This window comes from Phalangium opilio, unplaced genomic scaffold (genome assembly GCF_054372755.1).
Source record: "Phalangium opilio isolate 3A_F unplaced genomic scaffold, DU_Popi_V2 ptg000209l_1, whole genome shotgun sequence".
NCBI lineage: Eukaryota > Metazoa > Arthropoda > Arachnida > Opiliones > Phalangiidae > Phalangium > Phalangium opilio.
Window position 1 is genome coordinate 14,697,945 of NW_028324217.1, and position 27,726 is coordinate 14,725,670.

At 38.5% G+C, this 27,726-nt stretch overlaps 2 protein-coding genes across 9 annotated transcripts; both read left to right on the forward strand.

Annotated features, from left to right (window-relative positions):
- LOC149620785 (uncharacterized) lies at nucleotides 1–23,238 on the forward strand. Of its 8 annotated transcripts, none has more exons than XM_089855309.1 (11): nucleotides 1–498; nucleotides 753–830; nucleotides 6,683–7,070; nucleotides 7,139–7,211; nucleotides 15,043–15,293; nucleotides 15,366–15,614; nucleotides 15,680–15,779; nucleotides 15,987–16,224; nucleotides 16,303–16,483; nucleotides 16,576–16,646; nucleotides 20,954–23,238. In XM_089855309.1, exons 6-8 carry the CDS (start codon nucleotides 15,517–15,519, stop codon nucleotides 16,212–16,214), a joined length of 426 nt encoding a protein of 141 aa, XP_089711435.1. In that variant the 5' UTR covers nucleotides 1–498; nucleotides 753–830; nucleotides 6,683–7,070; nucleotides 7,139–7,211; nucleotides 15,043–15,293; nucleotides 15,366–15,516; the 3' UTR covers nucleotides 16,215–16,224; nucleotides 16,303–16,483; nucleotides 16,576–16,646; nucleotides 20,954–23,238. The 8 variants fall into 8 exon arrangements, with proteins under 8 accessions (XP_089711435.1, XP_089711434.1, XP_089711431.1 ...); XM_089855308.1 differs by lacking the exon at nucleotides 20,954–23,238 and adding an exon at nucleotides 16,713–17,026 and having other exon boundaries at nucleotides 640–830; XM_089855305.1 differs by lacking the exon at nucleotides 20,954–23,238 and adding an exon at nucleotides 16,713–17,026.
- On the forward strand, nucleotides 8,476–10,734 carry LOC149620786 (uncharacterized). The gene is made up of 2 exons (XM_089854606.1): nucleotides 8,476–10,375; nucleotides 10,460–10,734. The coding sequence occupies exons 1-2, from the start codon at nucleotides 8,476–8,478 to the stop codon at nucleotides 10,732–10,734; spliced, it is 2,175 nt and encodes a 724-aa protein (XP_089710732.1).
- Nucleotides 23,239–27,726: the final 4,488 nt, after the last annotated feature.

The window sequence follows — 27,726 nt, forward strand, 5'->3', positions numbered from 1 at the left end:
AAAGTTAATTCTACCTAACTACTATTACAATATTTGCTAGTTTGATTTCACTGTTCGATTAAATAAATTACTTTTTAAAGAATTCAATAAGATCCCAAGGATTGTGACGCGCAGACAAAACTTCATTATTATATCGATGGAAGAATAATCGATTAAAGCATTTTATACACCCTTGAAGCATCCTATTTTCCTCTGGTGTTTTACACTTCCAACTTCGGGAGAGGGAACGAATAAATGCTCGAAGCGCCCTCGCCCAACCTTTTCGGCTTTTCACTTTTCGTAGCATCATCCTCCGCAGTCGCGGCGTTTTGGGCGTATCATCCGTTCAAGAAAAGAATTTTTGGTTTCTGTGCCAAAATGCGCTGCAGTCGTAAAACCGGGGTGGGAAGAGGAAGAAGTGGGAGATTTCCTTCTCTACACCATCCAACTGCACTAGAGATTATAAGACTGTTCGATCTGAGAGGTCGTGCGCTTCCTGGGAGCGTTCTCTAAACAGCTGTAAGTTATACCTTTACGTTCGTGCTAGCTATAATGTAGTTGACCTCCGGATTAAACATAATACAAGATTCTTTCACCAGATAGTTGTAGTTTTTGCGTCAAACCTCCATAATTAACATCTCGTCAATAATTTATTTTTAGTATTTTCCTCTCAGCCGCGCGCTTTCAGTCTTTTGTATTTCCGTTACGCGACGTCTTAAGTTTGCAACGCGCTGGCGTCGCTGTACTGAAACCGCATATCTTTGTGTTTACAGCAAACGAGGCTCTAGTCTTCAGCCGAGCCAAACTACGAAACGAAATTACGACAAAACGAGTATATAAAATTTCGAACTGTAAGTATTGTTTAAAATGCTTGTTATACTTATTTTTTCTTCCGTTTTATGTTCCGGTATTGTGAAAATTTTAAGAGGTTAGTTTTATTTCCCCAAAAATCCTATAACACACTGAAAATATATATATACATAAAAATTGCGATATAGGGTCCTTGCATAGTGAATAGTTTCATAATAAAATTTTCTGTAACAAATGTCTATGTTGTAAGTACATACATTTATGTGGAAGGTGTCCCAGCAAAATTCATAGACAATAATACTTTCGTTTGGTTCGATAGTTTTCCTCAAAATTTGGTTTTAATGCCACGCTTCTGATCGAGGGGCTTCTAACTCGTGAATTCGGTGTACATCACTGGCTGAATTCCATGTGAATTCTAAAAACAAACTTCTGAATTCCACGAAATATTCCATGTATTCAAGTGAATTCAAACGAATCAAGAATTGCCCTTTGAATTCAAGTGAATTCCCAAAACATTTCATGAATTCATGCGAATTCCTGATCAAACTTTATGAATTCAAAAAAATCTTTGGCAAATTTACTGAATTCTCCGAAATAATTTTGTGAATTCATATGAATTCCAGCGTATTCCCAACAGTGTCAATGAATTCAATTGTATTCGCGACAATTAGCATGAATTCATTTGAATTCAGAAAAATGAGCTCGAATTCTTTAAGAATGCGCACGAATTCACTGAATTCCGCAATGAATTCTTTGGTATTCATTATTTTTTTCGTGTATTCATCTTTTCGATGAGATATTTTTTCAAACGATAGAGTATAAATACCACTGGGCCCAGTTTAAATCATTAAAAGTATTGTTCAGTGTTTTTATTTTGACAATAGCTCACTCGATCACGCACTCGACGACGCAAGCTGCTCACGCTATAGAAGCCCGTTCAAAGATTCGATTTACAAGTATAAGCCCGACTTTTGAAAAAAATCAAAGGAACCGAAAATTAAAGCAAGTTTCTAAGGGAGGAGGTAGATTTTTGGTCAGATCCTTGGTCCTATTGATCCAAATGACCTGATATTTTAACGAGACGCGTGTTTCGACGTGTTTTATTTAGTGCTGTGCGAGTACTCAATAAGACTCGAGTACTCCATAAGATATTTTCTGAGACTCGAAGAAGTTTCGAGTATCAGATTAAGGCTCGATAAATACTCGAACCTGCTTTTGGAAGACCTTATTTTCTAATATTTGTAAACGCGCAGATGTCTCGAAAGCCCTTGGGGTGATGCCCAGCCATTCGCGATTTCTTAGCCACATCTTATGATGTACATCTACGATGAGGCTCTTAGTTTGGCCTGCCCTGGCGGCATTGTAGTGTCCCACGGTAAATGCCTTTGGTAGTATAAAATTTTTCGTTCGTCATTGAAGGGAGAATGAATGGGAGAAAATTGTGGTGAGGTGATATTTTTCGTTAGTGTATTTTAACAGCAAGTTTAAGAATTAGATTTATTTGTACTAGTAAAGTTAAACATTGAGAATTGTGTTTTACTCGAATTGTGTTTTTTTTTTGCTCGATAAATTTAAAGCGAGAGACAGCATTATGGTATTGCCTTAATTTAAATTGGAGGTTTAATACTCCCTTTAAAATTCATGTCACCCGTCGACAATAAGGGTTTCACGCTTTTTATCCCGCTCCTCTATTTCAAAATTCAAAGAAATCAAGAGGAATATTTATAAATCAAAAGGAAGTATATACCTACGTTATATTTAGAACGGTTTTAAGGTGGTGTTTACTATTAGAAGTTACGTGTATTTTCTATAAATCGACAAGAGTTTTAAAAGAAGGTACTAGCTAGGAGCCCCAGATATTACAAGTATAACATGACTAAATTTATTGAAGTAAGGATTAAGGGTTATGATTTTTTGTTAGGGCATCGAGGGGCTATTCACTCTGATCTTCAGTACTTCAGCCTTTTTTTCGGGTAAATCGTTTTACCATTACTGTTAATGGATGCACATCGTGGGGGTACTCACTCACGTTTTCCGTTCGTATCACACTATAATTATAACTGAAGTGAAAAAAAATCAGTAATAATTTTAAAACAGTAGCTCATCGAGGGGCTATTTAGTCAAATTTTCTGTACGCCTGTTAAGTACGGTACGATGTGGCTACTATATCGAGCCCTTGGGTCGTCTTGTTAAATGTTGTTCTTACTTGTTGTTCGCGACTTTTAATTTTTTTCGGTCTTCATTTACCAAACAGGTTAGTATTAAGGGATAGAACTAATTTTAAAAGCACTTTCTTGCAATTTAGTATTATGCCTATACCTTCTTGCTGTGTGTCTTATTGGTCATATGACACTTTCATCCAACCTTTTTCAGTTTGTTTCTTGATCATGATTTTTCTATGGGTTTTTTTTTTGAAATACAGTTTTGAACTAAAATTGCCTTAACACAATAAAGTTTACTAGGTGGAAACACCGCTCCTGGCCCATTGGACCGTATGTCCCATACAACAGAATACTGTTGAACAGAATATAGCCAAAATGTGGCGATTTTATGATCTTAAAATTTTAAATGCTATTTAACGATATATTTTTAATGCCGTTTTTACAGGCGGAATTAAAGATTTTGTCTTTTGGTTTTTTTAAACATCCTTGTTCTAATGCTTAGTCTATCAATACACTTTCCAATATAAATATTGACACTACGATGGTCAAATTACAAGTTTACTAGCAAGTCTCTATTGTAATCGAACCGAGCAGAAGCTAAGCTAACCTAACCTGTAATAAAATCAATGTATTAGAGAAGGACCTTGTTCCAGGGTCTTAATAAATATAACCAAAAACGGATTTATGTGAGAAGAACGTTGAAGGTAGCAAATTCACTACCCATCCTCGCATACTTTATTGAGAAACGTCGTCTGCTTATATTTTGACTCCACCCACAAATTCTGTATATCTCTATTTTCGTGGTTAAATATATAAAGAAAGAACAAGTTGGGAAAACCAAAATATTACCTCTCCGTGTCAAGAAGATTATATAAACTTAAGTATCCAATGAAAACGTTATTATGTTTCTGAGTTGGGGTTTCCCATTTTTGTTGTTGTTTTGAAAAATATATCGCAATGCACGGGCCTTGATAGATATAGGAGGCAATGAATGAAATATATCACAATGCACGGGCCTTGATAGATATAGGAGGCAATGAATGAAATATATCACAATGCACGGGTCTTGATAGATATAGGAGGCAACGAAGGAAATATATCGCATGCACGGGCCTTGGTAGATATAAGAGGCAATGATAATCTCTCTCTTTGCACGAGAGGTTTATCTTTAATATTTAAATAAATATAATTATTTTTAATTATTTTAATCTTCAATAATTAACATTAATAATAGTTAAATCGTTTAAAATAAAGTTATACCTATTATCTTATCAAACTTTGCTAATATTGACGTTTAAAGTGAAGGGTACCCCTCTTGCCCGCTTTTTTCAAATTTGGGGTATATATACGATTCGTTTCCATTATAATAGTAAGGAAAAAGCGCAATTGCGAAAACCTTTGGTGGCGATCCCACCTTAGGGAGGCTAGACGTTTCTCGTAACCCTAGCTGATCGCCGCGTATATCCTAAAACCAAACGATGATAATGGAGTAGAAGCCAATGATACAGATTGGTGTCTATGTGGAATAGACGGAAAACCAGTGGATGGTGGTGTTTGAAGCCAATGATACAGATTGGTTTCTATGTAGAATGGACGGAAGACCAGTGGATGGTGTTGTTAGAAGCCAATGATACAGATTGGTGTCTATGTGTAATAGACGGAAGACCAGTGGATGGTGGTGTTTGAAGCTAGTGTAAGTGCAGACTGGTGTCAATGTGGGATTGACAAAGAATAGAAGATGGTGGTGGTGGAAGCCAGAAAAGTACCAGGCTGGTGTTCATATGGGATGGACGAAGACCAAACATGGTGGTGTGAGTACTCAAGTATAGAGTAGCAAACGGAGAGAAATACAATTTTCCAAATTTCTGTGAACTGTCAATGCGGTCCGGAAATTGGGAACACGTTTGCTCCGATACGCAAACTGCGAACGCGGTCACGTGGGTGTAACAACGGACAGACAGACACACACACAGACAGACAGACACACAGACAGACACGGCCGTTACAGAACCTCTCCTGGACTACGTCACACGGAGAGGTAAAAACTAGATGCTTAAAAAAGAAACATCAATTATTTATATTCTTAACTTTAAAACATAATTCCACTAAATCGGGAGTTATATAGCATTGTTGTCCACTTTGCTTTTTTTACCACTGGCGCAATTTCGGAAAAAATATTTAACCACAAAAATAGAGAAGTCTCTATACACAGAATTTGTGGGTGGAGTCAAAATATAAGCAGACGAAGTTTCTCAATAAAGTATGCGAGGATGGTACCAGAGGCTAAAGCTATGATCCCACGTTCTTAGAGCATAAATCCGTTTTTGATATAACATATAGTGTTCAAGGGTCTTAAAAAATATAGCATTTATTGGTAAGCATATAAATAAAACGGGTAGCAAAAACAAAAAAAATAATCCTTTCTGTTAACATGGTTACCACTCCAGATAAAAATTTTTCAAACGGTCGCAATGTAGAAAGCTCACAAACAAGTTCTATCAGGAGCCCTTCCTCATAAAAATATGTTTGTGATATTAACCAGACCTTACAGTAAAAGTATTCTTAAATAACTTATCGAGGGACTAGTCCCTAAACACCGATGACTAGTAAAGTCATCATTTAATTAACCACTGCCATGAGTTAATAATATGTTAGCTCCCTAACATAATTTAGGGAGCTAACATATTATTAACTCATGCCACTGCAAAGGGCAGGGATTTCACTTTTACATGTAATCCTTTTAGTACAGTCAAAGGTACAGCCGTGTACACACATTTCATTTCTAAAGCTTTTACCCGTAATTGGTATACAGGGACTCGTAACTTGACAAGTCCATCGCTAAATTATTTACCGAAAATTCTCTTAAAACATTTGAGTACTGGAATGTCACAGAGAAATTCGTTGAATTCCGTGAACTCACTTCAAAATCAACAAATTCACTGATGAATTTCGTGAATTCGCTTCAAAATTTACGAAATCGCTGATAAATTCAGTGAGATCTCTTTTTAATTTAGTGAATCCATCTGAAGCATTGATGAATTCAGAAAATTCCCTGAATTCACTTAAACATTTACGAATTCATACTCGAATTCCGTGAATTCACTAAAAAAATCTATAAATTCGGATGTGAATTCATTTTTACTTGCGTGATGTCATCTAAAACATTGAAAAATTTCTTGAATTCTTTGAATTCTTTCTAAGAATTCTGTATTCAGTAGAGAATCATGAATTCACAGGGTTGAAAATGAAGGAATTCATGAATCTGAAATCAGGTGTACATCTTCTAGAGAGAGATAGCAGCCCCTCGCAGATATGCGAAAACGATAGTTGTTTATTATGGTGTAAGCTGGCCCAGCCTCAAAAGAACTAGGTCAGATATGGATAATTTGGTTAGGTTAAAGTTCATTATTTCAACTAAATAGTATTAGGTTAGGTTAGGTTAGGTTTTGTTTCCTTTGGTTACACTCTTAAAAAAAGTGTGCAATGCCTGTTCAACTTTGATCGAATGTGTTCAAAATTGAACACACTTGAAATATGCGTCGCTAAAAACCAAGAAGCGTGCAATCTAAATTATATTTTCCTGGGAGCCATTCAAACTTGAACACAGAAGCGGAATGTCATCCCCACTTCTATTTTCCCCTTTACCCTCCACTTACACCCGTAAGCCCCAAAGGGTAGTTTTTCGACCTTCCCCTCCTCCAACACCTGTTTAGGACTCTCTCTTTTCACAGCCTTACTCGGCCGAGGAAAATTTTGAACCAAGGTGCATTATTACAGGTTGGGGCACAAAGTTAGGCTTATACATGCTCCTAGGGAATCTTACCAGCCATTTTGGTACTTTGAGCTTCAGTTGTGTGAAAGTTTTCGTAAACGCCCCCTATTGTCCTAACCTGTGGCAGCGGTCCTTGGTTTAAGGGCAATGTACTGCACTTTGCTCGTAAGACCCTGAACGACACGAGGTAGCCTCGTGTTGAATTTGCGCCATTTTTTATTACTTCTTAAATTGGTGTGAGCGGGGTAACTAGGTGCTCTCTGTTGAGTCTGTTCATGCGTTATCAGTACGGTTTGGCTATCTATTTAAATAGATATATTAGAAACCACTCGGAAATTAACTATAAGGTAAGTCTCAATAATTTAATATGGTTTTATGTAGTAAAATAACAATTCCCTGCCTTTTTTAAACAAAGCCCTGGCGTAAAAAAGTCTTACAAAGCCTCGTGCAAAGCATTGGTCTTCTCTTCTGCGCAATAAGAACTTAAAGTAAGTGTTAAATTTTAATTATAAAAAAATGGCTCACAAAAATATGGAATTATAATATTTTCTATATCGTAGTAAGTTAATCGACATGGTTAAGGGGTATTTTATGTAGATTTGGGGTTCTAAATTTAAGCATTTAACTACAGCCATTCCATTTTCTCCCGATCGTTTTACCATCGTTTACAAGGCTAAAGGCTATAAAAATTAACTAAAATAGTCTAGCTATTTTGGCGAGGGGAATGGGTGGCACTGCTTAGATGTAAAAAACCTTTCATTGTAAAGAGAGCTTTTTTACCGGTGGGGGGGGGGGTTCTAAAGCTCGTGACATAATCCACCTTATTCCCTGTCGCCGGAAGTTAGGCTTAACTCAGTATCATTCCTGGAAATATGGGTTTTTTCTAAACTAGGCCTCGGGACCAGTGATCCCTCGTGTGTGGTATAATTAAACTAGTCCCGAGGACCAGTGCCCCTTTTCCCACATATTAAAATTGGAATTATTAATCTAATCCCAGCTGGGACCAGTGAGCTTCGGGTTTTGAATTGAAAAACTGGTCCAAGCAATTAATAAAGTGGTTTTTGATTTGTGGAATTGTCCTAATTCCAAAACTGCTCGTATTCGAGGACGGGAATAAAGGGAAGACTTCGTCTGTCGTCTGCTACATTGGAAAAAATGAACCAAACATTATTTTTAAATGTTGTTATAACTCGTGTTCAAGCACATTTAAGAAGTATGTTTCTTTGCGAAACCATTTATACACGAAGCATTTCTCGCGAGGGGTTTTTCTAGAGCATTTAGGCGAGATGGGTACCGAGTTTCATAATTTACAACAAACTAGCATGCCAGTTATCGATCCAGTGATAACCAAAACAATTTTATAGAATCCAATACTGGGTTTGACAGAGTTCAGTTAGACAGAAATGCAGCGTTGTTCATCCTTGAACTTAGGTGTAGAGTATAAAAATGTAATTTAGTTTTTTAGTTGGTTTTTATCTAAACTCACACCTATTTTTTATAGACTAAGTAACATATATAATCTATCCTCTGTATTAAAAACGTGTCATTATCGTGGCAGCCACAGTAACATGTTACACGGTGTTAAACAATAAAGATAACAGTTCGTACCGACGACCCAGTAGTTAATTCATTCAAAGCCTAGTCGAACCCCAACATTGGCGACGGACTTACGTTTCGACACTCGCGCACCTGAACGACGATCTAAACCACGATTCGTCGCGAAAATCTTGACATTCTGCATAACCAGAAATCATGGCCGCCATCAACACATCCTTCGGCCAATTCCCACCGTTCAATGAACATTCGGACCACTGGACCATATACGCTGAGCGCCTTGACCAATTTTTTCTCACCAATGGCGTGAAGGAACGTCCAACAACTCCTGCGTCAGCCACCGCCGGAGCCGACGCCTTATTCAACCAGGACATCCAAGAACAGAAACGCGCCGTCCTCCTAACAGTCATCGGGACCACAACGTATACGCTATTGCGCTCCATCGTGGCGCCGGCGAAGCCTCACGAGAAACAGTACACGGACCTCATCGCCATCCTGACCAAACACTTCAATCCAACGCCCCCTGAAATTGTTGAAAGCACCAAGTTTTTTCAACGCATACGCCGTGACGGCGAAAGTGTCGCCGAGTACATGGCCTCCCTACGCAAGTTAGCCGAGTTCTGCAATTATGGTACTGCTCTCAATCGCCTCCTTCGCGACCGCTTCGTTAGCGGGATAAATGATGAACACATGCATCGACGCTTACTGGACATAAAAAACATAGATTTGGACAAGGCTCTCAATGCTGCCATCGCCATAGAGACAGTCGAACGCGACATTCACCAAATCAGAAGCTTTAACGCCGATGAAGCATCCTCGGCTATCAACCTCATTAACACCAATTGCTCGGAGAATCCACCCACAGCACCAGTCCGACGCCCCGCAGGAATACAGCAAATATCACGACACACCGCGCCACGCCAACAACAGAACCCATGCATTCGTTGCACGTCAATCACTCACCCGGAGTGGGAATGCCCGTACAAGTCATATGAATGCCGAGACTGCCAAACCATGGGCCACCTCGCAAAGGCATGCCGCAAGAGATTTTTAACCAGGCTACCAGACGCCAGAAGAAACCCCTATCGACCTCGACCTACCCACCGTACGCATCACATAATGGACACACCTGATCTCGCAAACCCTCATCAGATCCAGCCAGACATCGTAGGATCTTTACCGGAGTACGACGCATTCATGGTATATGACCTCGTCAATGACGTCAACAGCATGCTCCTTCCGTCATCTACCAGCGTTCCCGATGGAAAGTCTGAACCAGCACACGGTAAACCGCCACCAGCCATGACAATCACGTGTCACGTAAACAGCGTGCCAGTCACCTTTCAAGTGGACACAGGATCCGGGTACACCATCGTCTCTACAAACACCTATAATCAACTGCACGGCGCCCTACCGCTCGAGCCCGGTCCGGATAATCTGGCCGGGTACACGGGACATCTTCTCGACATCAAGGGCCAAACCAACGTCAACGTCACGTTCCGAGGAAAAACATTGCGATTACCCCTAGTCGTTGACGGAGGTCATCGTCCAAATCTGCTGGGCAGGAACTGGATATACTCTGCATTCAATATACTACCGAAACCGGGAGAGTACGTTAATCTGGTCAACAACACGCAAAAAGTTCTCACCGACCTGCTTATCAAACACAAAGAACTCTTCTCACCAGGAATGGGATGCATTAAAAACGTGCAAGTCAAATTGCACATTCGCGACCACGCCCCAACACCTCGATTCTACAAGGCACGATCGGTCCCTTACCACATGAAAGACAAAATTGAAAAAGAGATCAGACGTCTTGAATCGGAAGGTATCATTAGCCCTGTCGCACATGCGGAATTTGCCACACCCATCGTGCCGATCATGAAGAGGAACGAAGATGTTTGCATCTGTGGTGATTTCAAAGTCACCACCAACAAGATTATCGACATCGAACGCTATCCATTGCCACGCGTCGACGACATTTTTGCCAAACTCGCCGGTTCCAAAGTGTTCGCCCGTTTAGATATGCGCAATGCATATAATCAGCTGGAACTCGATGAAATATCACAAAATTTTGTCTTCATCAACACAACCAAAGGTCTATATCGCTATAACCGTCTGCCTTTTGGCATAGCATCAGCGTCGGCAATATTTCAAAGGTATATGTAAGTACTGTTACAAGATCACCCGAGCACGCATCCATTCCAAGACGACACAGTGGTAGGCGGGACAGACGAAAACGACCTGTTGGACAAACTGGCCAAAATCTTCCAGACATTAGAGCGCGCAGGCGTCAAGCTGAACCAGGACAATTGCGAGTTCTTAAAGAAATCCATCAACTTCTTGGGTTATCGCTTAGACGAAAACGGATTACATCCGCAGCAAGAAAAGTTGGCCGCCATAAAGAATGCACCGCCACCCAAGAATGCTGATGAACTTCGCTCGTTTTGGGATTAATAAATTATTATGCCCGATTCATTCCGAATGCCTCCACTATGCTATCGCATCTCTACGGTCTACTCAATAAATCAACACAATGGAAATGGTCGAAGATCCACCAAGAGTCGTTCGAAGCGGCCAAGAAAGCGCTACAATCAACCAATTTACTCACCTTATTTGACCCCAGCAAAGAGATCATCCTGGCTTGTGACGCATCACCTGTCGGAGTTGGCGCCGTCATTTCACACAACATCGACTCCATCGAACAACCCATAGCGTTCGCATCCCGTACCTTATCGTCGGCAGAGAAGAACTATCCCCAGATAGAGAGGGAGGCGCTATCCATCATCTTTGGCGTCACGCGGTTCCGGGACTATTTGCTAGAAAAGCAGTTCGTCCTGGTCACCGATCACAAACCGTTGGTCACAATCTTCTCCGAAAACAAGCCGATCCCGCAGATGGCTGCTGCTCGCCTGCAAAGATGGGCACTGATGCTGTCGGCGTACGACTACCGAATCGTGTACAAGAAAGGCAGTCTGAACAGCAACGCCGACGCTCTCAGCCGACTTCCACTGCAGACGATGGACATTGAACTACCGCTACCTACCGAACTGGTGCTACTGACCAGAGACGCAGTGAACGCGCCCGTCACAATTCAGGAATTGGCTGAAGCCACTAAAACCGACCAGATCCTGGCAAAGGTTATGGGACACACAATCAAGGGTTGGTCCAAGAATGGCAAGAACAACGAGGACATAAGCAGATATTTCCGGCGGTCTACGGAGATATCCACCGCCAAAGGCATTCTTTTCATCGGTAACAAAGTCATCGTGCCCGCCGCACTGCGAAAGAAGGTCATGAACGAACTGCACAGCACACACCAAGGTGAACGGACAATGAAGGAGCTGGCACGGGCCAAAGTATGGTGGCCTGCCATCGACCAGGATCTACAGAAGCTATCAGACAGCTGCAAAACATGCAGGATTAACGCACCTATGCCACGCAAACAATTCTCACCGTGGCCGGAAGCCACGGCGCCATGGCAAAGAGTACACGTGGATTTCGCGGGGCCAATTGAAAACCGTTACCTACTCATCAATGTCGACGCGCATTCCAAATGGATCGAGGTAGACATAACAAGCTCCACGTACTCCGCAACCGTCATACAGTGCCTTCGTAGACACATCGCACGCTTCGGAATAATGTCGACGCTGGTATCGGATAACGCCACTTCGTTCACAAGCGATGAATTTAAGACCTTCACAACGAACAATGGGATCACACATATGACCACGGCACCATACCATCCACCATCCAACGGTCATGCCGAAAGATGCGTCAGAACAATGAAGACCACGTTAAAGAAACTCTCCGCAGAGTCATGTTCCGAACTGAATCTGCTCAGCAGTAGTCTGCGACACCATCCCAAGGACTCGTTAGAAGTACGGGTATCGCGATTTTTGCTGAACTACAGACGTACACCGATAGATGGTCACCTGTCACCAGCGGAAAAGATGTTCAAAAGACCGATCATGACGGAGTTGGACGTGTTCAATCCAAAAGTCGCCAAAGAAAGCATTACAAACAGCAATCATAATGAGACCATAGTAACCATGATGCCCGGACAACACGTATACGCCCGCAACTTTGGCAAAGGGCCGCAGTGGCTACATGGCACAATCACGGAAAGACTTGGCCACGTCATGTATTCAGTCAAAACCAGCACGGGCATCATCCGTCGACATAGGAACCAGCTACACGTAACGACCGAATGCCATCTTCAAGCGATGCTAGACCACACGAATCCAACCACCCAAGCTTCGACAATCTTACGATGCAACCTTCTTTCGCCCTACGACAACGCAAGACCACGAGCGGCTCAACAATCATCGTACCACAGGAGACACAGGTAGCAAACGAAGGCCCACGAAGATCGCAACGCGCGAGACAACCACGACAACTTTACGACGCATAAAAAAAAAGTGTGAAGTGATGTAGAGTATAAAAATGTAAATTAGTTTTTTAGTTGGTTTTTATCTAAACTCATACCTATTTTTTATAGACTAAGTAACATATATAATCTATCCTCTGTATTCAAAATGTGTCATTATCCTGGCAGCCACAGTAACATGTATCACGGTGTTAAACAATAAAGATAACAGTTCGTACCGACGACCCAGTAGTTAATTCATTCAAAGCCTAGTCGAACCCCAACATTAGGGCAAAGCACAAATTGCCAGTTTGTGTTACAAACAGCATAACCAGTAGCTTGGCTGGTTTGATAGAGACTTGCTTGGAGACCTTTATAGCATTAAACGAAAATAAGGAAGGACACGGGGTAGATAATAACGATAACGGGTTTGAGAACGAAGCTCGTGTAGTTAGTGATTCTGTTCTTGGAGTAATTAAGAGCAATTATAAATTAGAGAAATACTGCAAAGATAATTTAAATTTTATTGAACCAGTTGACTATATTTTAGGGACGGAAAGAATAAATGGCAAAGTTTTCAAACGCACCCTAAGTTATGTTCCCATTATTAGAGTTTTGCAAAATCTGTTCTCTCACGAAGATGTTTGGAATGAATTTAATAGGGAAAAAAGAAATTTTGGTTCAAACCTACTGCTTGATTTCGATGATGGTGAAATCTGCAAAAACCACCCTATATTTTCAAATGATCCGAAGTTTTTGAGACTCCATTTTTACTTGGATGAAGTAGAATTAAATAACCCATTAGGATCCAAACGAGGGCTGCACAAAGTGACTCTTGTTTACTTCATGATTGGAAACTTTGACCCATATCTTCGCAGCAAACTCAGTAGCATTAACTTAGCCTTAGTTGTTAGGTTCCCAGTTTAAAAAAAATATGGGCTAGCTAAAATTTTAAAACCGCTAATGGATGACCTCGAAAAGCTTCAGACCGAGGGATTTGAAATTCAAAATCAAAATATTAAAGGCGCTCTTGCGACTATATCGGGCGATAATCTCTCCAGCCATAGTGTCGGTGGTTTCACACAATGCTTTTCTTCAGGTCGGATATGTCGTCAATGCATGATTAAAAAGGAGAACATTTCTGATATTTTTGATGAGAAAAACATGATAATTAGAACTGAAGAGAATCATAGGTATCACCTCGAAGCTGTGATTAAAAATCCAGAGAATGCTTCCATATATGGTGTTAAAGGTTCTTCGCCTTTTTCTATACTCGAACATTTTCAAGTAAGTACTAGTCTGCCACCTGATATATTGCATGACTTTTACGAAGGTGTCGTGCCAATGACTCTGAAACTAGTGTTAAACCATATGATAAATTCAAATTTTATTGCTCTTGATGAAATCAACAAGAGAATCGATAGTTTTCCTTATGGGTCATTACACAGAAAAAATAAAAGCGTACCAATATCAAAGGATAAACTTTCAGGAGCTAAGATTTTGACAGGTACCGCTGCTCAAAAAAAGAGCTTGTTTTACTTCTTGCCTTTAATCTTTGGCTCTTTTGTACCCATTGGTGATTCAGTATGGGAACTTTTAATAATTTTAACTGAGATTGGTGAAATTATAACAGCTCCAATTATAAATAACTCGCGGATTCCTTACCTCTATGAATTAATTCAAGACTTCATGAACTTACTGAATGAAACTCCGAATTCTCATTTCATACCAAAAGTTCACTACTTAACACATTATCCTAGACTAATTAAGTGTTATGGACCACTAATACACTTATGGTGTATGCGATTAGAAGCTAAGCATCAATATTTTAAGATAATAGCTAGCAACTCTCGTAATAAGTGCAGTCCATGGGTTTGAAAACGGAGATATGTTGAAAACGAGTAAAACTACCTTTAGTCAGCTTCCACAGCAGCTGAAAATGACACTCGGACATTTAATTAATTCAGATTCGGATGTAATGCGAATCGCTGCAGAAATAAATCACGAGGCTATTTTGTATAAATAAGGGTTTGTTTTTCCTATATCCATGTCCCCAGAAGATTTTCCGACCTTTTTTAAAATATACTTTATAATCGATATTAGAAGCAATTGGCACTTGTGTGGTAGGGTTTTATTTATCTCAGAGTACCTAAAACATTACAATGCTCATGTAGTTCAGGAAATTAGCGATTGGGATATCTTAGTGCCTGGACAACGGTTCCTCGACTACCATCCACTTCAAATATATAGATTAGATGGGAAAGACATTATCGTCATGAACCACAAAGTTGCCAGAAAAATAGAAATTACTAGCCAATAATATTTTCTGGGCCACTTTTTCTGTTTTTAATGTAATACCTAGCCAAAAGTGCAATTAATTACCAACTATTTCTTAGGTGTCGACGTTGACTTTCCACGTAACGTGTAAAGAAAGCAAAAAGCTTTTCGAGTTCAAGGACACAGCCACTGCTGAGGAGTTTTCAAGCCTCCTTGAAAAAGTTCTTAATAAGAAAATTAATAGTCTACAAGTATTCCACGATGGTTTTAAAGACTGGCTCGACTTTGACCTTAAAACAGGTTTACCACCAACTATGGCAAAACTAAATTTGCAGTGAACTAAAGATAACGCAATCAATGAAGTGACATTGTGAGAATTAAAAATCCAGTCTATTTTATTGGTTTATTAATGCAACTAAATTACGTGCTTTATTATTTGCAGAAGTCAGGGATTTTTGGATGTGAATAGCTCTCCTACCTTGCTAGAACAAGATGACAGTCAAAATATAGTCACTCCGTCGTGTTCGTCATCAGAATCAAAGTCAAATCATCTTCCCCTTATTTACAAAGTACCGACATTCCCAACAGCTGTGATGCAGCTAATAAATGACAAAAACTGTGACGTATTTCAAAGAAAATATAAAACAGTTATTGTAAATGTACTCTTCGAGGATATGATGCGCTATAATGCGTAAGTAATATTTCAGAAAGTAGTTTATTTCCCTATATCTTAAGTATTTTTTCGAACAATTTCAGGTATCCTAGTACTGATGATTTTCAAAGAGTTGGTGCTGCCCATATTTGCAAACATAAGTTTTTGACAGACCGATTTCGTACGTCAAACGATCGTGGATATGTAAGTTTATTTCAAGGATGATACCAGCTAGGGGAGAGTTGAGAGGATCCAAGATGATATGGCCCAATAAAATTTTCTCCAGGATTTAATTTTCTGAGAGTTACCTTCCCTTTTGTGTTCGCTGGCGAATCTACTTAACTCTTATTCAACCCTATGTCCTTGGCTATTTTATGTTACATAAAATTATAACGTATGTTTTTGTGATAGAGTACATGGATTAGGGCACTTCACACAAAATTTAGGAATGAAAGGCGACATATGGATCATTTGGAACAGGTACAAAAAATTAGGAAGATTTTCAACCAGAGCAGAAAACGAAAACTTGAGATAGAAAATGTTGATGAAAATTCGGAGAAACCACAAGAACTGAAGAAGAATAACATAAAAAGATCATTCTGTTCAACAAGTAACGGAAAAATTTCCATTATTGGTTAAAAATAACCAGGTATTTTCTTTGATATTAGTCTGACTTACATCTACCATGGTAGTGAAGAAAATTAACAACCTTAAACGTTTTTAATAGTTGGTAAAGGAATTTAATATGCTGCACAACTTAAGACCTTCAATGGAAAAGGTTTTAGTTCACCACTTCCTTCCAATATCTAAAAACATTCTCAAACTTATTAAAAGTCGCAAAGAATCTCAGACGTTTTTGGAAGAACTGAAAAAGAGCGAAGAAGTGCTATCAGAGGAAGCCTATAAGGGTAACACTCTGATTGAAATAATTTATCACAAATATGAATATTGGCTTTCTACAATTGAATAATTTTTAATTTTTTTTCCTTTTAAAAAAAAGAGCTAAGAACGTGTCTACTTATTTTGCCTAACCTTTTTAATGAGAATTTGGAAAATTGGTTCACTAGTAAAGTGTGTATTATTACATACTAATTATACTTAATCATAAAACATAATTAGTTAAAATTTTTATTTGAGGAACCAAAAGTAGGGACACCAATAGTGAAGTTTGCGAATGACGATCTACAAACTTCTTCATTCGAAGTTCTAATAGAAAATGTCAGCTTTGAAGTGACAACCATAGAGAATGCTATTGGATCCCTCTTTGCTGGTTTTTATGCATTTCAAATAGCTTACCCTACACAGTTAAAAAAAACTTTAGAATATTTAGAAAAAGTAGTGTTTAAAGTTAACGCTGAAAAGATTTCGGTCCATATTATTAATATGGTTAACAAACTGTCACGCTAGTGCAGTAAAGTGGCTCAAGAATTAAAAACTCATGAAAACTTCAATTTTGTTATTAATTTTGCTTATAATTTAAAACCAAATAATTCTACGTTAAAAGGTTAAGTTCAAAAACCCTTTCAAATAGAAGTCACTGGAATTTATAGAGCTAGGCCTATAACTACACCGAGTGGATGGGGTTGGCAATCAATGTACAGATGCTGAAAACAAAGCTATGGTTTTCCATGTCGAGTGCATACTGGTTTAATTTCGCAAGAGAACCAATGACAGGGAGAAGTCGAACCAATATCCTTTTAAAGTCGAATGTAAATTAGTGAGTAGCCGAGCAGGTAGATAGCAACATTAAGCTAATTTTCGCGTAAGTTCGAGCAAATATGTGAGCAGGGATGAGCGAATGTTTGTGCAGGGTTGAGCAGATATTGGAAGCTGTCGCTTGTAAATCCTGTACCATTATCCGAAACCAACGTTCTCATCAAACCAAATCTTGCAATCGTAGGTCGAAGAACGTCTAAAACATCGCCAGTAGAAGTTGATGACGTTATTGCTACTTCCATCCATTTAGTTGCCGAATCTACTATTATTAGGAGATATTTTCCTTCAATTGGTCCGGCGAAATCCATGTGAACCCGGTCCCATGGAATTGTTGTTATGGGCCATAGTGTATATTCTTTCTTTGGCATTGGTGCATTTTTCTGGCAATTTGGGCATGCTTTTACTACATCTTCAATGCTCTTGTCAATCCCTGGCCACCATAGTTTCATGCGAGCCATAGCCTTCATTTGTACTATGCCTTGGTGCGTATTATGAAGTTCTTCCACAATACTTTTCTGACACTTTGTTGGAATTACGACCTTGTTGTTTAGCAATATGATGTCTTCTTGTACAGTAAGTTCGTATCTTCTCCCAAAGAATGGTTTTATAGCTTCCTCTGTGGTTTTTGGCCATCCTTTTTGGAGATAGTTTTTAACCTTGGATAGTGTTTTATCTTCATTTGTTTCTTGTCGTATAGTTTTCCCAGTTACTGGTCCCGAACCCAATGATTTTATCAACAGTACATATTGTTGAGGTATTGTTGGTTGAAATTCATCAATGGGCAGAGGCAATCGACTTAATGCGTCTGCGTTCCCATGTATTCTTTTCTTGTATTGAATCTCATACTGGTACGATGCGAACAGTAACGCCAAACCTTGTAGTCGGATAGCTGCGTTATGTGGTATCGATTTCTTTTCAGAGAAGATTGTTACCAATGGTCTATGATCCGTTATTAAGATAAATTTTCGACCCAATAGAAAATCTCGAAATTGTCGTACTCCGAAGATGATAGCCATTGCTTCCTTTTCTATCTGTGGATAGTTCCTTTCTGTCTGATTCAACGATCTTGACGCGTATGCTATTGGTCTTTCATTTCCGTTCACTCTGTGTGATATCACAGCTCCCACTCCAACAGGTGAAGCGTCAAACGCCAGATAAATGACTTCTTTCTCATCGTAATGTACCAAAACGTTTTCGGATATTAAGGTTTCTTTCGCATATTCAAATGCACGTTTCGCTTCTTTATCCCAATTCCAATCATAATTCTTCGTGAGCAGCTTATATAAAGGTGCTAACTCTGTGGATGCGTTAGGAATAAACTTGCTGTAGTAGTTTACGATTCCTAAGAATGATCTTAGTTCTCCTACGTTAGTAGGTGTCGGAGCTTCTCGGATTGCCTTTACTTTCTTTTCTTGTGGGTGAATTCCAAACGATACCCCAGGAAATCTACAGATGTTTGTAGGAATTTACATTTGGTTCCCTTTAATTAGATTCCGGCATCCTTCAATGTTTTTAGAACCATAGCAGTGCGGTCCAACGCTTCTTCTATGTCTTTTCCTCCGGTTATCAGATCATCTTGAAATGGGCCAACGCCTTTCATGCCTCTAAATAGATTTTCCATTGCTCTTCGGAAAATTGCTGATGCTGATGAGTTGCCATATGCCATTCTATTGAATTTGTACAGTCCTTTGGTGGTGTTGATGACGAGTAGTTCTTTAGATTCTTCATCGAGTTCCAGTTGTAAATATGCTTCTCTCATATCAAGTGTCGTAAAATACTTCAAACCAGCCATCGTCACAAAGATATCTTGAGCTCTGGGTAGTGGATATTTTTCCACGTCTATTGCTTTATTTACGGTTAATTTGAAATCCGCGCATATTCTAATTCCATTGTCAGGCTTGAGAATAGGTACGATCGGTGATGAGAAATCCGAATGTGGAATTGGTGTTATTATTCCATCATTTTCCATTCGCGTTAGTTCAGCTTCGACCTTTTCCTTTAATGCGTACGGCAGTGGTCTAGCTTTACTGAATACAGGTGTGATCCCCGGTTTTTGTGGATATGAACTTTGTATCCCTTTAGTTTGCCTAGGCCTTCCGAAAATAGTTCCTTATTTTCTTCTAATATGCTTTTAAGCCTTGGATGAGTATCTCCTACATGCGCTATGCTTGTTATTCTTGGCAAAATTTCTAACGAGGAATATAACCATGTTCGTCCACACAGTGTGGGACCTCGTCCTTGGAAGATTATAGCTGGTAAGATTGCTTCGGCGCCCCGATATTCAACCTTGAACATGGTTTGTCCTAAAATCGTTATCTTGTTTGCCGAAAATCCATACAAGTCCCCTCCATTGTATGCCATGATAGGTTCAATTTTTGGCAAGGTATTGTATACGACTTCTGATATCATCGTATGTGCAGAACCGCTGTCCGCTTCCATTTCCAGAGGTTGTCCGTGAATTCTACAGGTGATTATCTCTGGTGGTGGTATGCGATTGTTGTCGATTGTCTCGTCAGTGATATGATTAAACATCAAATATTCTTCCGGCATTATCGTCTGATCGGCTTGATCACTGATGGTATTCTCTTCCGGGGCTATATGATGTGTTCTGTTACGTTTGGTTTGACTAGGATATTTCTGATTATAGCATGCTCGTGCAAGATGACCAACTTTCTTACACTGATTACAGGTAGCGTTGATATATGGGCATTGTGGTGGTTTATGTGTCGTGTCGTTACATCTGATAAACTTGAATGGTCTATACGGCGTTGTAGCGTTGCTACTTTGGTTTGTTGATCCATTGCTATGTTGCTGTGGATTGTTGAATACCTTTGGGATTCTTCTAAAGTTGGGCCTTGGCTTCGCTTTTGATGACCCGATAAAGTGTACCACTGAGGACATATCTTTATGGTTTGCTATCATAGTGGTATCTTTTGCCGCCATTTCCATGTTTTCCGCCAGTTTCACTGCATCTGCTAGTGTGAATGCGTCCACCTTGCTAGCTTCATCCAACAGTCGTGCTTGTATGGCTTGATTCTGAAGGCCACCGCATACCATTCTATCCCGTATCATTTCTTCCAAATTCGCTCCAAATTTACAATGCTCGGATAATTTCCGTGGTTCAGCAACATACGTGCCAACTGTTTCGTCTTGACGTCGCACTCTCGTATAAAATTTAAATCGTTGCGGTATTTCCTTGGGTTTAGGATTAAAATGTTTAGTTAGGGTTTCTATTAACTCTGCATAAGTTGATTCCCCCGGTTTAATTGGGTATAAAAGATACCTTAATTTTTGATAGATATTGGCACCTAACGATGCTAGTAAATATGCACGTTTCTTTGTTGCATCCGTTATATCGTGAGCCAAAAAGAATTGTACTAGTCGCTCCGAATAGGTAACCCATGACTCCACTTGTGGGTCAAATTTCTCAAATTGTCCTACTGAAGGCATTATACTTGTTGATATGTTTCTTCTTAATTAAGTTAATCCAATATAGTTGCCCTCTTTTTCCTCAATAGGTCACGTGTGAGCCTTGGCTTGTTTAGTTAATCGTAATTATTCTAACAATTAGTTTCCTCCTTTTTCTTCAATAGGTCGCGTGTAAGCCTTGGCTTGTTTAGTTAATCGTAATTATTCTAACTTGCCTTCCTTTTGTTTTGAAGATGAGGTGTTTTAGGTCTTGGAGATGAGCCGTGAATGACGTGTATCTTCGATCGAATGGAGTTCCTTGAGTCCGTGGTTGTTTTTTTTTCAAGTTGCGTATGTTGAGTTCCGTCGAAAGCCGTAGTAATCGTGGAAAACTTATCTCGATTCCGTCGCCATTTTGTTATGTTTACTCGTAGTATGTTCGTGTCGCGTACTTGAATTAAAACTCCGTTATTCTCATTTAATACTTGTCATTTATTCATTAATAAATTAAGTCCGTAACTGTACTTATAAAATCATGGTTAAAACATTTAACTTGTTATCACGACTCCCCGCTTTAATCTTTTAACCCGGCTTCTCGTTCCCCCAGAAATCAACAATGCCTAAGGTCACATGGTTACAATTTCTAAGCGCCATCTATACAACTTACGATTGGCGGTATATTCAAATCTTTATACATAACACGATCCATTTCTGGAATTAAACGAATCCTTAAAATGCTAATGGCCAAGTCAGAAAAACATTCTTGAGAAGTTTTAAGTCGAATAAAATGTTGGTTCACCTGGAGATAATAACTTGGCCGTATTTTAGATATCAGTTCTTTTTACGGCCAAACAACTTGGCATATTTTTACAGATATGTTTTTGTTGAGATACAGGATGTATCTGATAAGTTTGCCATAAAATAACATCGATATTTAAAGGTTTGTTCAAAATGTCCACTCTTGTGCTATTACACTTTGAAGTACCTTTAAACGTACTCTTCTGCTGGATAAAGGCGATTGGAAGCTATTGAAATTGTCTAAACAAGATGGGCAGGCTGATATGTCTTACTAGACATTTGTGCCAATTCCCTTGTTTTAATTAGGGGCCAATGTTTGGGGACCCGTACCTCCGAAACTAAATGTTTCAGACCCCATGTTCTTGACACTTTTCACTCAGTCTGATCCAAAACCACACCATTTATTTTATGACATACTTATCAGAAACACGAGTAATATAACACCAAGTATTTTATATTCTCAAATCTCAACGTATGTTTTTGGAAATTAAAATATTTTCTGATCTTTATTTAAACATTTTAGTATAATTTGCAAAATTTAGAAATACTTGTTAAAACAATTTTTTAAGGCTTGAATTAATTAGTCAATTATGTAATTTAGTTGAATACATAATTTTAAACAAGAATAAAAAAGAAAGATTGGGAATTCAATGGCAACCTGAAATATTTGATATACAGTTTGTAGCATTTTTCATTTTCAACACCGATTTGGTCGATTTGATCGATTTTCATCGAAATTTGGGTGATCGAACGCAGTTTGAATCGATCGAATTTTTCATTTATCGAACGAATGCTGATCATACATATGTTTTTCATTTTGATTAAACGGGAGGAAGTCGTACACACTTATTTGAATTTTAACAAGTTGGGAAAACCAAAATATTACCTCTCCGTGTCGAGAAGATTATATAACCTTAAGTATCCAATGAAAACGTCGACCTTTTTGCCCTCATCCTTTCCCGCGCTTTGCGCTTCCGCATTTCATCCTTACTCTGAACATTATCTTCCTCCATTTTACATACAAAAATCAAATACTCACAAAACGAAGTGGCAAAAACCTGCTGGCTCTTCACAACCACTTAATTTGATTTAATATCCAATTTCCAACAACAATAATATACCGGTAGTTTAATTGACAACCTACTAGCATCGAAATTCTCATTAAAAATGGCTCCCGTGGATAAAAAAGGGCAATTTTCAACTTTATCTCATTCAGCGTTATCTCATTAGATTTGAAAAGTATCATTTGTCTTTTTTACCAATGCCTAACCGTTTGGATTTTTTTAAAGCAATCTTAGCACCAAAAAATATTTTTTGATACAAAATAAATGTTTTATATTCTTATTAAGAATAAAACAAGAGGATAAAAAAGGTCTGTTCTCTCGTAATTTTGTAAGCACCCATTAGTGGAAGCAGTATTTTTTTTTTCCGAAACAATCTCGCTTATGTTTATCCTCTCTAGACTTCGCTAAAAACGTATTACTCCTACGTAAAATATTAATAGACAGGCAAGGATTCATACCATTAAAGGAGCGCAATATTATCCATATTTTTATTTCATATACAGAGAAAAGAAAATATTATGTTTCTGAGAGGAGCTTCCCATTTTTGTTTTTGTTTTGAAAAATATATCGCAATGCACGGGCCTTGATAGATATAGGAGGCAATGAATGAAATATATCACAATGCACGTGCCTTGATAGATATAGGAGGCAATGAAGGAAATATATTACAATGCACGGGCCTTGATAGATATAGGAGGCAATGAAGGAAATAAATCACATGCACGGGCCTTTGTAGATATAGGAGGCAATGATAATCTCTCTCTTTGCACGAGAGGTTTATCTTTAATATTTAAATAAATATAATTATTTTTAATTATTTTAATCTTCAATAATTAACATTAATAATAGTTAAATCGTTTAAAATAAAGTTTTACCTATTATCTTCTCAAACTTTGCTAATATTGACGTTTAAAGTGAAGGGTACCCCTCTTCCCGCATTCTTCAAATTTTGGGGTATATATACGATTCGTATCCATTATAATAGTAAGGAAAAACCGCAAATGCGAAAACCTTTGGTAGCGATCTTACCTTAGGGAGGCTAGACGTTTCTCGTAACCCTAGCTGATCCTAAAACCAAACGATGATAATGGAGTAGAAACCAATGATACAGATTGGTGTCTATGTGGAATAGACGGAAGAACAGTAGATGGTGGTGATTAGAAGCCAGTATGTACAGACTGGTGTCCATGTGGGATGGACGAAGACCAGAAGATGGTGGTGATTAGAAGCCAGTATGTACAGACTGGTTTCCATGTGGGATGGACGAAAACCAGAAGATGGTGGTGATTAGAAGCCAGTATTTACAGACTGGTGTCCGTGTGGGAAGAACAAAGACCATAAGATGGTGGTGTGAGAACTCAAGTAAAGTAGCCATTTCCGTGACTGTGAAAGCAGTTCGGAACGGCGAACACGTTTGCTCCGATTTGGAAACTGCGAAGGCGGTCAAGTGGGTGTAACAACGGACAGACAGACACACACACAGACAGACACACACACAGACACAGACACGGCCGTTACAGAACCTCTCCTGGACTACGTCACACGGAGAGGTAAAAATCCCATGATATACTTCATTTCTTGGCAAAGTTAATCATTGGACATTTTCCATGCTTACTATGGTGACGTCACTATTACTAAACTTAATTTGACACTTGGGATAGGAGACCGTATGATTTGTTATTCCCATTTTTATCACTGTACCCTTAAAGGGAGGGTGAAGATGAAAATCGAGTGATTTTCATCCATTCTCCTACATATTATAAGACCAGTCTGCGTAGTGAAACATCCAGGAAATATCCCCGAATGATTTTAAAATTAAAATTAGGCTGAGATTTTATGGATAATTTGAAATAAGGACCTCTTATCGTGTAACGTCCTGCCTTCTTGCTAATAAAATTCTCTTGGCACGCTCCATGTCAAATGAAACTTATCGCGAGATTTGATAAAATTTGCGCGCGATGTGATAATCGTGGCACGAGATGTAGAGCGTGCATCTGGAATTTTGAATTTTAAAATCATTCGGCGGTATTTTCTGGATGTTTCACTATGCAGACTGGTCTTTTAATTAGTAGAAGAATCGATAAAAAATCACATTATTTTCCACTTTACCCTCCCTTTAACGAAATCATTGTTAGATACGACTTCAATCAGAAATACGTAGATTTCTTCTACTTGGAACCCTTAACCCTGGGCCTTCCTGGTTGAATTAAAGGGGAGGAAGTGTAGCAACTGACACCCTTGACGTCATACGTAATGCACTTTAAATTTGAAACCACGTGATATTGACGTTGCTAGCGACCTGTGCCGAGACTCCCGCGACCTATGAGCGTAGAAACAAGCAAGTTCTCTTAGCGTTATGTGAAAAAGTAGATTTAGGGTCGTTGGTTGTCCTAGCCAGTGAAACACTAGGAAGGAGGGGCGGGCGGTTTATCGAAGTTTTAAGCCCTTCCCCTTACCTTCAATCAGATATTAGTATGGGGTCTATAGCCTCTTAAAATAAGATTCCGAGTAAAAGAATATTCTAGAGGGCCGGTAGGCCCTTCTAGATAAGATCCCACACCCTCCCGTAATGTTAAATGAAAATTCAAAGATTTTCGCTGATTTTCCCATAGGAATAACATGGGGTTTTTGGTGCTCCAGCACATCGAATCATTTAAAAACTAAAGGGAAGTTACGTTTCGGAATACTTTTAAATTAACAAGTAACTATTCAAGGTGTGCCTTTTTCAAGTTTCATCAAAATTAATTAAGTCTAAGTATGTTAATTTAATTAAAAATGCAAGTACCTCAAAAGATTACTCTACAGCAGACGACGCTAATTGCTCTACAGTAGACGACGCTAAATTGCCATTTCACCGCCTTGAAACTTTAACTTGATATTTTTCAATAACTATAAAGGCGGATGCCCACTGGCGTCGCGTGTAAGTTTCACGCGAAAATTTCGCGCGGGTGCGCATGCGCAAATCGGAGGAGAGTTGTCGCGCGAGAATTTCTACGCGTTCATGCGACGACTTCCGAAATTTGAGCAGCTTCCTATTTTCGTAAGTTCGCGCGCGAAAATATAAGCGACAGATGGCGTGGAATAATTCGTGAAAGTTGCGTTTTTCCGCGTTATTTGGTCTGTTAAAACTGACAAATCACTCAGTAGCCTTCGTTGATACCTGATTGCGGATTAAAATGGATTTTAACGTAAAATTAATTTAAGAATTGATCATTTTAAACATCAAAATCACCGCAAAAGAGAAGTGCATCGGAATTCACGGTGATCCATTGCTTTGGCAATGAATACGGATAGTGAGTGAATATTATTTACTTAAAGTTTTTGGGTAGAGTTGTATTGAAGTAATTACTGTTAAATTATTAGTACAAAAATTTTCTATCAACATTCGGGCTTGATCATTATGAGCCATTGAATACGATGACCTTCTCGGCTTAAGCCTTTGCAAAATCTACCCCTGTGATCGGAAATCTTGAGATCCACTAAAAAATTATGAAAGTCCCCTTGTTGCTTTCTTTTCTGAAAAATTTCTCGAACCCATTTTGACCATTAGTATTTCTTGTTTTTTTTTCATTCAAAACTAAAATTACACTTTTTCACGCGACTCCAGCGGGAAGCAAAATTCCGGTGTGAATGGTTTTCGCGTGAAACGTTTGAAATACATCCGCAAATGATTTTTTTTATAAAAAAAGGTAGCACATATTACTTATGGTTGTTTTTATATTTGATATTTGGGGCGCATACACTTGTTTAGATTATGTTTGGGATATTTTAGGTTCAGGTTAGGTTAGGCTAGGTTAGGTTAGGTTCAGGTTAGGTTAGGTTAGGTTAGGTTAGGTTAGGTTAGGTTAGGTTCAGTTTCTATAAGATTTGTGCTTTTCCAAAATATTTCAATTTTCATATAGTATATTGGCATATTTTGAAAGAAAAAAAAAAGCTTCAAAATCATTTGCGGTGGAAACTTTTAACGGCATCGTGTTCCTCACCTCATTTACTATCAGAAATGAGTACAAACTTTTAAATATCCGTGGAGGACTAATACTACTATTTTACCTGCCTTACTTAGGATTAACTAACGCTATCCCTCAGTTAATCCATGGTGGGTATAATGCAATGGGTGATTGTAAAAGCTTGAAGCATAGATGGATCAGTGTGGGAAATAAGGATATTTTTAAAACTGGACCAGTGGCCTAGGTATTTTAATTAAAATAACTGGCCACGGTGCCACCCAGCGTGGGCAATATGGCGGTAGCACAGGGTAAATACCAGTTTAAAAATTGCCTGCACCAGTTTAAAAACGAAATTGGAGGGGGAGTCAGTGGTCCTCGGAATACTTTCAATTTAACAAGTAACTATTCAAGGTGTGCCTTTTTCAGGTTTCATCAAAGTTTATTAAGTCTAAGTATGTTAATTTAATTAAAAATTAATTACCTCAAAAGGTTACTCTATAGCAGACGACGCTAAATGCTCATTACTCTACAGTAGACGATGCTAATTTGCCATTTCACCGCCTTGAAACTTTAACTTGATATTTTAATTATCCACTTCTTTAGTGTAGCAGACGCCTACCAATGGTGAGTTAATTTACCAATCGCCTACCTAATTATTTAAACTTTCAAATAAAATTATGACTGACACTTGGTTTGAGCCAATATGCTCACGAACATCTTACTGAATCCTCGAATGAATGACGTTATAGAGGCAAAAAATTATTTTATAATAGATTAATACGAATAAAGACTGAAGGAACAGGTATTATATAAAAAGGAATTGGTTTGCCCAAGCCTTAGAAACAAAATGATAAGAGTTTTTCCAGTTAACTGAAGCGCGGATATTTTTTTTTCATATAATTTTAAAGACAATCCGTATTTTACTACTCTTTAGAATTTAATTCAATCTCCTGATTTTACTGGTAATGGATTTATTTCCTATAAATTAATTGAAATAAAAAATTACTTATCTCAGATTTTTCAACAACAATTCCATTTTCCTAAAACATTTTATCATGAAATTTATTTTTAAGGGATACCGTGTAAATTTAATCTAATTGACACATTCTTTCTAATTTCCGAAGATTTTCCTCTCGAAAGGTTTCAAACACAAGAAGTTTTCATAAACACGAACTTTTCTATTTCGTACCTCAAGGTTAAACAATATAAAATATTGGA

Bases quoted from the DNA above. Each gene is read 5' to 3' on its own strand.
- LOC149620785 (XM_089855303.1), top strand. From the start codon at position 16,321: ATGCTGCACAACTTAAGACCTTCAATGGAAAAGGTTTTAGTTCACCAC. The intron at 16,484-16,575 runs GTAACACTCTGA...TTTAAAAAAAAG, and splicing joins ATCAGAGGAAGCCTATAAGG to AGCTAAGAACGTGTCTACTT. The intron at 16,647-16,694 runs GTGTGTATTATT...AAACATAATTAG, and splicing joins AAAATTGGTTCACTAGTAAA to TTAAAATTTTTATTTGAGGA.
- LOC149620786 (XM_089854606.1), top strand. From the start codon at position 8,476: ATGGCCGCCATCAACACATCCTTCGGCCAATTCCCACCGTTCAATGAA. The intron at 10,376-10,459 runs GTCTATATCGCT...TACTGTTACAAG, and splicing joins CTTCATCAACACAACCAAAG to ATCACCCGAGCACGCATCCA.